The sequence below is a fragment of the Haliaeetus albicilla genome, chromosome 2 (genome assembly GCF_947461875.1).
Source record: "Haliaeetus albicilla chromosome 2, bHalAlb1.1, whole genome shotgun sequence".
Classification (NCBI taxonomy): domain Eukaryota; kingdom Metazoa; phylum Chordata; class Aves; order Accipitriformes; family Accipitridae; genus Haliaeetus; species Haliaeetus albicilla.
The window spans coordinates 21,282,475-21,297,469 of record NC_091484.1 but is presented as its reverse complement, the minus strand read 5'-3'; the positions used below and the strand labels follow the sequence as shown (position 1 = coordinate 21,297,469).

At 40.3% G+C, this 14,995-nt stretch overlaps 1 protein-coding gene across 2 annotated transcripts in view; it reads right to left on the bottom strand.

The window, feature by feature from the left end:
* The window catches only part of ANLN (anillin, actin binding protein), a 33,311-nt gene extending 23,894 nt beyond the window's left edge, over positions 1 to 9,417 (bottom strand). For both annotated transcript variants that reach the window (XM_069809421.1, XM_069809429.1), the window contains exons 1-8: positions 9,286 to 9,417; positions 4,366 to 4,519; positions 3,726 to 4,010; positions 2,938 to 3,284; positions 2,012 to 2,234; positions 880 to 1,073; positions 636 to 743; positions 25 to 145 (exon numbers count right to left, since the gene is read on the bottom strand). In XM_069809421.1, coding sequence (XP_069665522.1) covers positions 25 to 145; positions 636 to 743; positions 880 to 1,073; positions 2,012 to 2,234; positions 2,938 to 3,284; positions 3,726 to 4,010; positions 4,366 to 4,519; positions 9,286 to 9,303 — 1,450 coding nt within the window. In that variant the 5' untranslated portion in view covers positions 9,304 to 9,417. The remainder of the gene's footprint in view (positions 1 to 24; positions 146 to 635; positions 744 to 879; positions 1,074 to 2,011; positions 2,235 to 2,937; positions 3,285 to 3,725; positions 4,011 to 4,365; positions 4,520 to 9,285) is intronic.
* Positions 9,418 to 14,995: the final 5,578 nt, after the last annotated feature.

The following is a 14,995-nucleotide window of genomic DNA, read 5'->3' as shown; positions in this document are numbered from 1 at the left end:
GCCACAGGCAGTGACAGTTCTTACCTGAAGACTCCACACTGGGAGACTTCGCTTGCGTGTCACCTGCTGGTTTGTCTTCTGCTGATCCAAAAGCAGTGGCATCTGAACTAGGAGGATGTTTTGGACTAGCCTGAGATTGGCTTTCCTGGCAAAAATAAAACCATAGTACATTCAGGAGGTAATGGTCAAAGTGACTAAAAAAACTGCCAGACAGAAACACATTTTAACACCTGCTAGGAAAAAAAAAGTTGCCTATCCAATATCAAGAAGGATCCTATTTATTTATATAAGAAATTCAGCTGAAGTACTAAATACTAAATTGAGTATGTGTAAGGAGCTTTCTTTTGTTTTTAAAGTTACAGAATATAAAAAACCTGCACTTATCAAATAAATAAGTCAGTCAATTGGCTCAAAGCAGCACCACTTGTCTCCTTAATTGATTCTGCAGGAGGAAAAAAATCTAATAATTTGTTAATAATCACACAAACCACTTGACAAGCAGTGTTGCACAGCCTGGGCATTCACAAAGCATATGTTTTTATCTTTTATTTACATTTGCACATCTGTCCCTGTGTTCAGAACATGTTAAAGCAATTCACAGACTATCATCTTTTGATACATGGAGGTAACATTACCATTTTAGCTTCTGGAAGTTTTCTCTTCGAACTTTCACTTTTCTCTGCACTCCACAGATTGCCCCTATCAAACCGGCCACGAAGGCATGCAAGTTCTCGTTCACGTTCCTAAGCAAGTAAAGGGGAACAGGGGAAAAGCTGACAGCTTTAAGATGTCAAAGCATTTCAAATTCCTCAGGTAGGTGCAGACCAGTAAGAATCTTCCCCAAGCTTATAAGCAAGCTACGAACATAGCAAGTCATACCTGCTTAAGCTGGAGTGCTAAACTGGCAGTAGAGGAATTCTCATTTTGTTTGAGAAGCCTTTCCTGGATTGTCCTTGTATTTGGGGTAACAATGGGTGTTCTGCACCCTGAAGTATTCGTAGCAGGACTCCGTGCACTACGCTCTTGACAGCGCTCCCCAAAGCGTTCCAGGAAGGGCTTAATTCCTGATCCCCCTACAAAACCAATTGTTTTGCCTTGAAAGAAACTCTCAAAACCACAGAAAGAAATCACTGCAATTTTGCATCCTGCTGAACGTTCTCAATGAAGCAATTAGGCTGTCCTTTACAGCTCTTGCTCCGTTATAGTTTATACAAATTAAACCTGAAGTGCAAATCACCACAGTAACAGAACACTGAAGTTAAAGCAGCAAATCAGAGCTAATAAATGTCCTTCTCTTAAAGTCCACATGTGATCCACCAGTTATTTAAACTGGCTTGCTTTCTCAACATTTCCTCTACAACCAGCCTCACTTGCATCATTCATGTAAATGAGCATTCAAGTACATAATGCAGATACATTGTTTGGCATCCGCCCCACTTTATTGAGCTTGTCTTTTATGGTCAGCATAGAGACACACGGTTGCTCTACTGGCCATAGCTTCAAAGACTTCAAGTTATTAGTCCAAGTTTCTGAAGCAGTTGAATTTAAAACTGGGCATGATCACTTGCTTCAACACAAATACTACCACTGAAAAGAAAGACACTATGCAAAGTTAGAACATCTATGTGACATTTAGCTTTGATTTGTTCTAACATATGCAGACTCTTTACCTGATATCAATTGGATACACATAGTATCCAACAATTTTAAAGAAGCTTTGAATAGTCTCAATTAACTGATGCTACCAGGATACATTTTTACATAGAGAGAAAAGTTACATTGATTTTGCTCAAGAGTTACTAAAATGGTGTCCAAGAAAATACCCTTGCAAAATATGGAAGGTGTTCATTTATGACATTATCACAGAGCTCTTCGGGACTTTACGCAAGTTACAGCACAAAATAAGCATTATCTAATATGTTACCATAAATTCTTAATCAATATGTAGTTTTCAACACAGGACACAAGCCTAATTTGAATGAACATTTATTGAAGCTGAAAAACAGCTTACCTGGTGTTGTGGGTTTACCCTTAGGTTCAAGTTGCACATGTGTTCCTTTGACTGGCTCTACTTTGGACTGAACTGGTTGAGGCAAAGTTGATTTTGCTGTTTGTGTACGCTTTTCAGCTTTCTGAGGGCTGCAGGGATTCTCTGTTAACTGTTGTCGTAGTTCAGATTCTTTAGAACAGGGAACAGTGACTCTTGAGGATTGTGTTAAAAAATTGTTTGAATCCTTAACAAGGAAAAAAGGAATAATGTTAAGATGAGACTGTACATTCTTATTCTCTCAAGAGGAAAAAGAATGAAAGCATTCTGCACAGCATACTATAACACACCTCTTCCATCAACAATAGAAAAAGCTGAGAACAAGTGCTATAAGCTTTTTGTAGATTTCTTTTATCCAGTATTTCAAATTGTTTCAGCATTTGATTCCAGGTACTTTTGCCAGCTACTTTAGGTACTTTCCCACATTTCCCTAAACAAGACTGCACATGGCAGATATTGTCATTTCATAAATGGCATAAATTGAACAATAGGTATCTGGTACTGCTAATTTCAGCATTCTGACTAAATTTTCATACAGCAATAAATATTTACAGTTTAAGTCAAGCAACTACATGAAGTTACAGAGTGAAACCCAGTATCTCTGCAAGAAGCCCCTTTCTCATGGTCAAAAGGGCAGCAACCAATTACTTTGACACCAACTTTTACACGACTTAAGTACACTCGTCTTTAAGTATCAATAAAAGGGATTCTAAGGTGTTTCAGGTCTGCTATTAGAAAAGGGCATGTGGGATTGCAATAAAGCAAAAGTTGTAAATAGGCTAAGGTTGCTCACACCAAGTCTTTAAATTCAGATTAAACACTTATGGGCTAACATTTGTCCCCCCAATACTCAAATCAATTTTTAATAAGCAACTAAATCAGACACTCACCTCTATCTTTGAGTTTGCTGGTTTATTAATAGAAGCCTCAACAAGCCTTTGAGAACAGGATGCAGCTTCCTGCTTTACACTGCTACTATTGATTCTAGCAGATGCTCCACTTGTAGTGGACAATTTGGATAAACAAGTAGTGCCAGGCTGTTCTTGTGCATTGTTTTGCTTTGCAGATGGATGACTTAGGTCATCTTCCCAGGAACCAATTGTAGCAGCAAGGTTAGCTAAACGGCCTCTTCTCCCAATAGGGGTATCACTTACCAGGGCACTAGATGTCTGCTTAGGTGGAGAAACAGACAGATCTTTTGACTGGAGGGAAGACAGAGGAACACATTCAGAGGGATCTGGAAAAAGAAAACACATTTATTTTGCTACTAAAATATACTGAGTTATATTTGCATCTTTTGCATTTTGCTATGTATTAAGTTTATCAACAGTTAGATGTTCTTTCCATGAACAGAATTAAGCTACTAGCTCTGAAGGCGTTGAGACTAATCAAGTCAAATTAAAGCTCATTGCAAAGACAACATATTTCTAACCAAGCAGTTTACTAGTTTTATGTCACTGTTGTTATGAGCAAGGTATCACACTAGTAGGGAAAAAAAATGTGTATAAAATGAAGCTGCAGTCAATAGTTTCATTATTTTAGGCCTTCCCCAGTGCTGTCTAAGAATTCTTTACAAAAACATTAGCATTCACACACACAAAATTATCTTCTGCTAGCAAACATAACCATCAATGCAAATGCTGAGAAATACCAATAATGCTTAGCAAGCGGAATATACCCTCGCTATCCCAGCAGCGTCGCTGTTCTGCCAATTTCTGCATACGTGTTTTGACTGAAAGGGCTGCAGGAGTTTCTGACTTGGTGTTTGTTTTTCCTTTCTCAAGAGGCTGAACCAATGAAGCCCTGTTAGAAGCAGTTACATGCAACTCTGAAGTCATCTCAGGATAATGATTGCTTGTGCAACTTGAGGGAACTGGCTGTATGTTCTCCGAACTGGAAGCCTGAGTCTCCATATCGTTAGGGCAGAGCCTCTTCGATGGTGATGGCTTTGTACCAGGTTTCGCTGTACAGGTCAGAGTATTCAAGCAAATTAGTATTCAAACAATCTAAAATATTTTCAGAGACAGCACAAAACTGTAATGCAATGATATGCCTCCCCAAAAACTGCCCTTCCCAAATTCTACCCAGGACAAGGCACTATCTTTGGCATTATACAGTTATTTTTAAATAACTTACTAATTACTTAGAGCATCTGCTCTCAGGTTAAGTTAAACATTAGCCGTATTCATTCCCAGTGGTCAGGTAACTGCATCCATCAATGTTTAAGATAAACACAAAGAGTTTTCACTTGCCCTTAGAAAAAAAGGAGATGGGACTTATATCAAAAGACAATCTTTATTAAACTTGTTGCAAAATACCTTCTTCACCAGGAAGAGGTGCCTGGTTACCAGTTTCTAACAAAGGCTCTCTGACCCTCTTGGTCTGCATCGTGGGTCTCAGTCCTGTCTTGGGCCGCTCAGCCATTTTCTTCTGCAGGTTCTCTCGCCGGGCACGGGTTCTTTCAAGGAGTTTCTGAGTAGTCAATAAATCATGTGTTACCATACATTGCAATAAGTGTGTTAACTAGTAATAGCTCAAATTAAAAATGTTTGAATTTTATATAGCATATACTAAGATCCACAATACCAGAAATTTATAGTGAAGGCTACATTAAGACAAGCGCAGCTCTCAGATGTTGCCAACTGATCTACTGTAATGCAACACGATAGAAATATTCAAAGCCTGGTTTTCTGACTGGCTGTCCCTCCTGAAAGCAGAACAAACAAGACATGCTTTCTACCCTGCCAACTACATGTTTTTTCTGTCTACCTCCTTCTTCTCACTGTGATAACCTCCGATCTCCATGCTTTGATTTCACTATTGCAATGCCCACAGCTTCTCCCGTATTCCACAAGTACCTGTTAAATAAAAGGTAGCTTACACTGTAGCACATTCCAAGCTACCTCCTTGCTATCTGGCCAGTCAGAACATGTTTGCAGGTTATCTGAAGTTCTTTGGCCTACCAGACAGACAATAGGCTGCAGCATTTTCTTCACAGAAGCAATGGTTTGGGTCTTTTCACCTAGCCACAAACTTTCATGAAAATTGTAGAAGCAGTTAAGTTTGAGACACCTACTCTTTTATTAAGAAGAGGTGTAGCTAGCCAGTTCCAGTCATCAAATCAACTAGTGTCTCCCATTAGCTTGGCTTTCAAAGGAAACCGGGCTAAAGAGACACAAGTAATGGCAGAATTTAAAAAAAAAAGAGAGAGAGAGAGAGAGAGAGAGAGACAAGAGGCTTCTACAGAGCCTGAAGTAATCAAAAACATTTGAAAGTAGGTTTTTGGGGGTTTTGTTGTTTTTTGTTTTTTTTTTTTACTGAATCACCACATGACAGTCTTGAACTGTCAAGTCCTGCTAGTAGGGTTTTTTTGGCACCTCGGTAAAGTACATCGTCAAATCACCTGATTAGCACTAACCCTCTAAGAAAATAATCAACATTGAAGTAGTTGCCAAGTGGTCATAACAAAAATTTCAACAAATTAAATGTATGGTTGTTAATACTTTAAGAAAATGTTACTATTACACCTTCTAAATCAAAAGGTCAATTTCTCTTCCTCAAGCTTAAGTTTTAAGAATAGACTGATGTTATAACTAGTTGTCTTAATAAACAGGCTATTTATCACAATATATCTGTATACAAAGGAACATATAAAGATATACCAATTAAGCTACCTAACAACATTCTCTTTCATTCCCTATCCATTGGAAATTTGAATACTATGATCATATTCCATACCACAGAGCTGTTTTAGTAAATGTTCCACACTAGTGGAAAAATTATTCCTTATAGCATCCAAGTTTTAAATAATTGGATGAAGTACAAGGTTGTGTTTTGTTTTTTTTAAAATACTGCATTATCACTCAGTTTGATCACACCTGAAAGATACTTAATTACTCCTTTGATCTAGGTTTTAAGGCATTTTGAGACAAGCAATTGTGTGATTGAACTAATGGCCTTTAAAGGGAAGCATATAAACTGCACTTGTTTCGTGGCACATAAATTATTGTGAGAACTGTGCCAGCCATTACGTGTCCTGTTGCACAACAATTAAATACACATTTCACATTTTTAACTGTCTAAGGCTGAAGTCTTAACAATGTTCCATCGTAGGACAAGACAGGACAAATGGAACGTCAATCTCAACAGTTTTTTGTGAAAGCAAAAATCAGCTTGCCTAACTTCCATAGAAAAGGAGGATTTGGGGGGAGAAGAAAGAAAAAAAAGTGGGGAGGGATGACAACATGAAATGCCAGGAGTGCCTTCAATGCTAGTTGTGTCGACAAGTCAAGTTTCCTTATTTCAACCTCCAGAAGGCAGAGCTACAAAGTGCAGGTAATACCCACATAAAAAAAATCTTAAAGGCTCTATAAACTAACTGTTCTTCTTGCACAAAGTTAAGTAGATCTCCCACAACAGTATTCCTACAGTTCTATTCAAATGCAGTCACATTCCTTTGTTTTGCTAGTTCAGTAAAATGGAGTTTCAGTTATTACAAATAGGATGTGACTTCCCAAGAATGCACACCTCTGTTGTTTAACTCCAGCTCCTATTGGCTTTTCGTTTCTCAAGTTTTCCATGCAACTGCCATAATTCAAACTCTGCTATTACACATGATGAGTAAGCCAGTCACCAGAACTTGAGACTTACTTTTCAAATTCATCAACAGGGTATTTGCTACAAGTACATTCTCCAAGTGTTCTGATGACAGCCAAAGTTTCAGAGTAGGACGTAGCTATTTCATTACATCTAGGAGTCTGGGAACTACTAAGTTGCAGTTAGAGAATCACTGTTTGTGTTGTAGAAGCACCTTCTAAAAGTCAGAAAAGGCCTTCCCACTTTAAATGTTGATGGGGAATCTTGGTTTTAAAAAACTATGTTTTAAAGTACATTTTTAGCAGCATTAGAGAAGATACTCAGGCCCATATGTGTTTGGAAGAATTTGTTCTAACTGTCCTGCTTTAACTAGCAGAATGCAGCAAAGGGAGCAAATTTATCCATGAGATTGAAGGAACAGTTAACTCTAAACTTCACATATGCAAATTTTCCCCTGAGCAATTGCATCACTCACTTCTCTTTTGTCATCCTTCATGCTAGGAAACCATACTTGGCTCTACGAATGTTAATAAGTACTTCAAAGTGCAAAATAAACTAGACTGTTTGTAACATTCTGTAGTACCAAACACAAAGCCTTTTGTGCAAGAAATGTGAATTATACAGTCAGCTATAAACTGATTCACAAATAGTATGCTCATTGTGACCCTAAAAAAGTATTCACTGCACCATCTCCTCAGTGCGTTCTGTATTAATAATTTGGTTGAGATTCAGAAGGTTATTAGTTTTTGTTTGTAAGATTAATCAAAAGAAACATTATTTCAGAACTGTCTGATTTGAAAGCATTCCACTGAATCTTAGAGCAAGATTTATTTGAGCTTACATTCAGTAAGACTGGGACAAAATTTGTTGCTGTAAAGTGATCAGCAAACACTGAATTAACAGCATGCTTTGGCCAATTAAGGATCAAATTACACTGGTTTACATAATCAACACTTAACAAGGCTTCACCACTTCCCTGCAAGTAACAAGAGCATGGTAATTTGTAGTCAAAGATTATCTGAAAGTAGTTAAGCTAATGGAAGGTTATATTAAAAGAAAAAAAAAAACAACAGAACATAAATACTTCATAGTAGGTGGTAAAAAGCTTCCTTTTCAGAAAACTTTTTTGAGGAAAGTTATTAAACTTCAATACTAATACGCTAATATTGTGTAAAAATCTGACTAACAGTGCAATGTCCTCCACAGCATAAACATTCTTGATAAGGCAACATTCTAAGCACTCTGCAAGACAAGCTCACATTTGAATAAAGTTTACTCTGAGGAGTGGCCTCACAGTTGGTCATAACTTTTCAAAGTCAGTTATCTACAAGAAGGGCGTGTTGAGGTTGGAATATCTCCCAGCGTGCAAAACCATTTTAAACTTGATTCAGTAGTAAGGACTTGAAGTTTATTTAAGACTAGTCAGATCATGTCACTCACTAGCAACTAAGGAAGGAGGTTTTAGATGTTTATACTTAGCAAGCCTTTACATGGGAGTAGGGTAAATCTGCCTTGGCATAACAGATTTGGAAAATATGTTCAGATCAATACCTTCTGTTCAGTTTTTTAAATCATATCTGTGCAGTCTCCTTTTTTGGGCACTCAATTTATTTAAAGTACATCAATTTGATATACAGGTTGTTTTCATGGGGAGGAGAGAATATTTCCCCAACATATTTGATTTGGGTTTTTTGCTAAAGTAGTTTAGGTTTCTGTTTAGGCAGGCTGTGGACTGAAAGCCATTTCTACTATGACATTTCTCAAAGCAGTCACAAGACAGCTCTACAGCTTTATATCTGTCACACATAAAATCAGAGTACAGCACAGCATCTTTAAGAAACTCCAACCTGCATACAGATTCAAGTCAGTCAGTTCCATTCATTTTGTTACAATTTTGCCTCTGTAAAACTCAAGCACACACATGCAAATCCACCCTGACAACTACTTTTTTTTTAAAAAAGAGGAACTGTGCCTGCCAATGAAAGTGACTGATCACAGGTAGCAATAAAGTCAAATAGGACGCATTTTTAATGAGATGGTCGCAAACTTCACACTCGACCTTTAGATATGGCAGGCACAATGTGTGTCAATACCACTCCAATTAGCTTCCAGGGTCCCTTCTGTTTCAACCGAAAACCTTATCTGCCAGACTCACGTGAAAAGCAAACACTAAAGCGCTAGGAAACGCAGTCATGTATCAGCCCGCTTGAGAAAAGGTCCTCTCCTTCACAAACCCTTGCATGAATAACCCCTCCGCCCTCTCCTGGAAGAGATCTGCCGCCCCACAAACGCCTGGGCGGCTACAAAATTGGAGGTGCCAGCACAAGCAAGACGAGGGGGCAGAGAAGCGCCTCCCCGTTGAAGGGAAAGAGGCTGGCTACAGGCCCACAACCCCCCGCAGTAATGTCAACGGGGATGAGGGGCGCTGACAGGCCTTAGCCAGGAGCCAGGGCTGGGAGAAACTATTCCGCCCCTAGAGCCCGGCCACAAGGAGCCGCTCTCCTGCGGCCCCCGACCGGCCATAGCTGCCCCCTGTCCCTGCGGCCCCCGCCCCTGACAACTCGCCCCCGCCCCGGATTAAGCCCCAGGCGCGCCCCCTCCACAGCTCACCGCTCGGGGGCCGGCCTGCGCCATGCCCTCACCTCAGTGAACGGATCCATCGCTGCTGCTGCTGCTGCTGCTGCTGCTGCTGCTGCTGCTGCTGCTGCTTGCTCGCGCTCCCTCAGGCCGCCCGAGAGTGGCGAAACCACCACCCCACGCCAACCGCTCCTCAGATTTGAATTTCAGCGCCCGCCGCGAATGCGCATGCGCGAGGCGGCCGCGCGCCCACGGTCGCCGCGCAGTCACGTGACACGGGGACGTGCCCCCCCGCACCAGCCCCTGCCGTATCCGAGGCAGGCACGACAGGAGGAGGGAGGCGCGCGCGTGCGCACAACCTCCCGCCCCGCGCGGCAGAGGGCATTGATTGACAGGAGTGCTATCCAATCAGACAGCAGGTTGCCCTGCTCTCCCCTTCTCCCTCGCGGCTTCCTTTCCCTTCCGTGTGAGGGAGAGAGCGGGGAGTGCGAAGGTTCGCCGGGCCTGTTACGGGCCGCGGCCGGGCTGGCTCTCCCTTTCCCGGTTCCGAGAGCAGGCCTGGCCTCGCGTGCTGCATCCGCGGGCTCTGGGTCGTGCCGCCCAGGGTTTCCGTGTGTGGCGTGCAGGGAGTGCATCCAGCCATGGCGGCCCTGCCACCTTCCCTTACTCCTCCTCGTTAGCCTAGCTGGGCGCAAACTGTCTTGTTGGTTTTTTTTAAAGAAATTTGAGGCTTTTGCCTCCTTTACAGGCAAGTAGAGCAATACTGCCTGGTTGACTGCACATCTTGCTGCAGCTGCTCAGTAGGAGTGTCTCCCAGGCCTTTTTCATTTGAAGCTTCATTTTTCAGCTGGCATTGACAGGAAAAAATGATTTTAATGTAATTCTGTGAACAGAGAGCATACTTATCCCAGTGCACTTGTGAAAGTTGCAGCTCCTTCTCGTGGCTTTTATGTTTCTCCTTGCTTTACAGCCAATGGTGTCATCCAGTCTTGCCCACCAGTTTCTCCTGCTGTCCCCTTCTCCATTTCACTGATAGACCTTTCTTAAGATGCAAGTGTCAGGGATGCTGAATTGGCATAGACCCATCAGGTGCACAGATCCCATCCTCACTAGCTGGGCACCACTTCAAACTCCTTTCCCATAAATGTGTTGGAATGCAATTGCAAATACAGCTTGGTTTTTTTGTATCTGCTGTTCACCCCCAGAGGCTGCTATCAGCCTGACAGCCCAAGTGATTCAACCTCATCAAATTTCCAGTCTATCCATACATATTGGTACCCCTTTATACCTTTTTGCTTGTATGCAAATAGTTTTCATTATCTTGCATAAATGCTTTTCTTCCCTAGTGCTGTGCTTCTTGCCTCTTGGATTATTTATAGGCAGCAGTCATTTCTTCTTCCAACCTTTACTTTGCCTTGCTAAACAAACCACACTCTTCTAATTGTCCCTCATTAGAAAATCTTTCCAATGCCTTATTTCCAAACAGCATGGCATCAGTGTGCAGCAGAATCTAAAAACACAGTATCAAATAATCCTTTTCTGAAGAAATCTTCAAGATTGGACACGCTGGCCGACGATCATCCCTGCACTGTTCTCAGATAAACGTGGGTTGGAGTAGCCCAAGATCCAGCATCAGAACTTGTTCACATACCCGGCTGAAAATTGGGACTTACCAGGTGAGACTCATCACTCATTCATAATCTATGAACCAGCCTGTACAGTGATAAGAAAGGACAGGCTTTATTTCCTTCAGGAGAAACTAGGTATAGCTATCACTGGGAAATAACAGAAACATTCCTTTAATGGAGCAGTAGAGAATCAATGCAGGCAAATACCCGAAGACAAAATAGCCAATATGGAGCTTGAAGTCATTGGCAGAAAATAAAAAGAGAGAATTAACATTCAGTCTTGTCTTTTTCCTGCTATCCCGAAGGAAGAAGAGTCATGCACAATTTGAGTCCTTTAAAACAGAACAGAATTACTGCATACTTTCTGCTTTACATGTGGATCTCTGAGATTTATGCAGTGCAGCTCCAGCTATCATTGGTTCATTTCCAAACATGGCTCCATCCATTGCTGTCATCTTTCAAATGATATGGCATAGCACATGATGCTCAGTCTGAGGGACAACCAAAATGGTGTTAGCTGCACTGTTAGTATGCATAATAATCTCATCTGCTATTTAATATTGAGAGGGAAATAATAATGCCTTATTCTGTAAAATAAAGTTCTTGTAAAAAATATTTCTATAAAGTATATTCTGAAAAATGAAATTGAGATTCCTAGGAGTGTATAACTGCTTAAAATGTCAATGCAACGTGCATGTGACAAATGTCCTTTTGTTTTTATCTCTACAGAGCCAATAATTTCTTCATCATTTTGATCCAGACTCAGTGGGGCCCTGCTAGAAATAAATAGAATACTTTCTCATCTTCTCAAGGGGTTACATCTGTCTTCCAGAACAGCAGTGGACAGTAAATGTATCTTATCCTTTTATCGCTCCAAAGAGCCAAAGAAAGTCAGTCTTTTTCAGGAATGTTGCTATAAAATGGCTACAAGATCTGATGTCTGCCTAATGGTCAGGGGTACAGCCTGTAGCAATGGAATTGCCAGTCAGGTTATTCTTTTCTTAATAAATTAATAAAACTATTTGCATCTTATGGAAAAAATCAACTGATGTTTCACAATCTGAAGGCGTAAAGAAAAAGAGAGGGAAAGAAAGGAATGCCATGTTGAAACCAGCAGAACAATGAGCCGGCTCTGCCCGCTGAACAGCATTATATTTTATGCCAGCCTTTTGCATTCAAAAATTGTGAATCACACCCTTCACTGTCTCCTCACCCCACGTGATATGGTTTAAGATTTCTTCTTGCCAGGGGTTAGCTAATGAAAAGTAATCCCTTCTGTAACAATAACATAATACAAAGCACTTGGGGAATGGTATTTGCAGGCTTGCAATTTTCATGGGAATTGAGAGCATGGGCATGGAAGCCAGTCATTTGTCTTTTAACATGGCAAGAAAAACATTTTTACTTTCCCAAGTTTTCCTTCAAAATTTGTAAAGCATATTGACTGTTTTCAGGGGTGTATTTTCATTTTTGGAAGGTTATAGAAGTTTGCATTAGGACTTCTATAAGAATAGAACACTTTTTAACTAATAAGGAGAGCACTAGCCAAAGTTTTTGTAGCTCTGGCTTTCTTACAGTACCGATGCAATCATAAATGTAAAATACTGAAGGCAAAAATGCTCATCCTAGTGTAGTCCACTGTATAGCTCCATTTTGTAATCCTCAGAGAATATTTCCTAAAACTTTCTGTCTGCTGAGAAATTGAGTTCACGATTCTGATTCCAAAGGAAAGATGAGCAAGATGCTTCCTTTGATTCACAGAAAAATCTCAGTAATCCTGTCATTTAGAGAAAAATAGTATTTTCCAACTTGTAATTTCCTTTTATTCACAGCTAAATAATTTGAAGTGAAAGTTGATGCTCATCTATCTTGCCCTTGCAAGCAGATTCAATCTATTGAATGGTAATAACACAGTAGATAACATTATAACACAGTAGATTGTAGTATTCCTTGTAGTTTAGATTTACCTTCAAAAGGCATTTTTTACCAGAAAATTCACTCTTCCGCTAATCAGATGGAGAGCTGTCAAGATGCTGATACTCATTTCACACTGGTAGTATGGCTGCATAGGATGCCATAGAGAGGAGAAGCAAATGTATAGTCTAGTACACAGTGTTGTGCATCATTATTTCTGGACTATAGTCCCATTAGAATTAATTCTTTCCAGTGATTTCAGACAAAGGATTTAACCTTGGGGAAGAGGCAAGGAGGCAGCCCTTATAGAGCTTCTTGAGGACTGTGTCACTAGCATGCACATCCCTTTCCCCTAGCCCACCATCTTTTTGCCTCGAGTGGATCCTGGAGGATACATAGTGCAGGTCTGACTCTCCATTTCTCGGTGCCTAAGATGAAGCCAGGCCATAAGATATTCCTTTCTTCACAAGCTCCACACTAGGACCCCTGTATAAGGGAATCCTGCACTACAGAAGAGCAGTAAGAATATCCATCCTTTCCTCAGTGATTCTGAAATGAAGACCAAATTGTGCCCTCAGATCCTCTTGAATATCCTAGCATGCCAGAGACTGGGACTGGGAAAAGGCAATTTCACTCCCAGACAATGACTAGAAGGGCTGGTCCATAGTATGGCAAAACACAGCAGTTTGGATTAATCTGTATTTTCTATTGCAACTAAACGTAATCAGAAACATTTTGATGGGCAGCATTTAGGACCTGTTCTCTGTGGCAAGCCAAAGGTGATTATACTGCTTTTGTCAACTCCTGTGACAATCACAGAGGCAACTTAGGCTGACATTATGCAGTAAAGGAATATATTTATGTCAGGAATAAGACAGATTTTGTGAGTAACCCAAAGTGTGACATGGATTTAAATTAGTAATGCTCAGAGCACAAGCCTCTCTTCTAGTAGCCCAAGTAGGAAATTGATAACCAGCTCAACCAGACTAAAGGAATGTGAGACCCCATAGCCATTACAGACCAACTTTCAGCTGGGACTGTGCTTTATCATACCAAAAGGCTTCATTTATTAATCTGCCTTGGTAAGTGTTGGGGGGGGGAATCCCTTAAACTGGACATTTGCTGGGGGAAGATATGCTACATTTTCAGAATGTACAGAATGAATTTCAAACAGCGTGAATTTTATTTATTCTCTCACTTGTCATTTGCAGAGTATGGGCAGTTCTCAGGAAAACACTGGCTCACTGAAGACACCATTTATATTAAAAGTTGGAAAAGCACCCTGTCATTTATATTCTACACTAAATTACTGTATGATGACATGGATGGATTAGTGTTAACTGTTGTCAGAGCTGAAATGCACCATCTCATATGAGGAGCGACTGAGGGAAAATCACACAGAAATCGAAGCTGGAGGGAAAAGCAAAAACATTATGTGGAGAAAGAATTAAAAAAGAGAAGAGTGGAGAACGGCAAATAACAAGGGAGGATAACAAAGAAAACAGGAGGAAAAGACAGAAGAGGAGATACATTAAAATGGAAAAATAGTGAAACAAGGAATGAGACAAAACTAATTTCATTAACAACAATAGACAGTTAAGTGGACTCAGTTTTGGAAAAAATCTCTGGGTGGTTGAACTGTGCATTTTTACAAGGCTGTGGGAGTTAAGAAACATTTGCCTGTCATGCACTCTGAAAAGATTTATTGTGTTCACAGTTTTCTTAGCCTAATATTGCATTTGTATCACTAAATCACAGAAAGTTTCTCAGGACCTTTCATTTAGGTCTCCTGACTGATTTACACAGGAGAAGGGGAATTAGACTTCCTTCTTTTGTGTCTCAGTTATAAAATACCCACTTTTCTTTCTCTATCCACATGGCACAGGTGTACCATTTGCTGACATAAAAATTCTTAAATGAAGCAAAGGGCCTGAGAGTACTTAAGTGCCATTATGTTAATTTAGACCATTATGTTAATTTACAGTACTTGCTTACAACTCTGCAGCATAATGCAGAGTAATCGCATAATCACATCAGCAATTTCACCAGCAAAATTGTATCACATTTTATATTCTTGAAATAATTTTCTGAAAGATGGGAAAGTTGGGAGATTCTTGTTGAAAAACCATTTTTCACCAAAAAAAGTGTTCTGTCAGTTCTAGTTCCTTTTTTGACGACTCAGTATGCTGTAAGCTCAACAGGTGCTAATTTTCTGACCTCATTCTTTCTATCT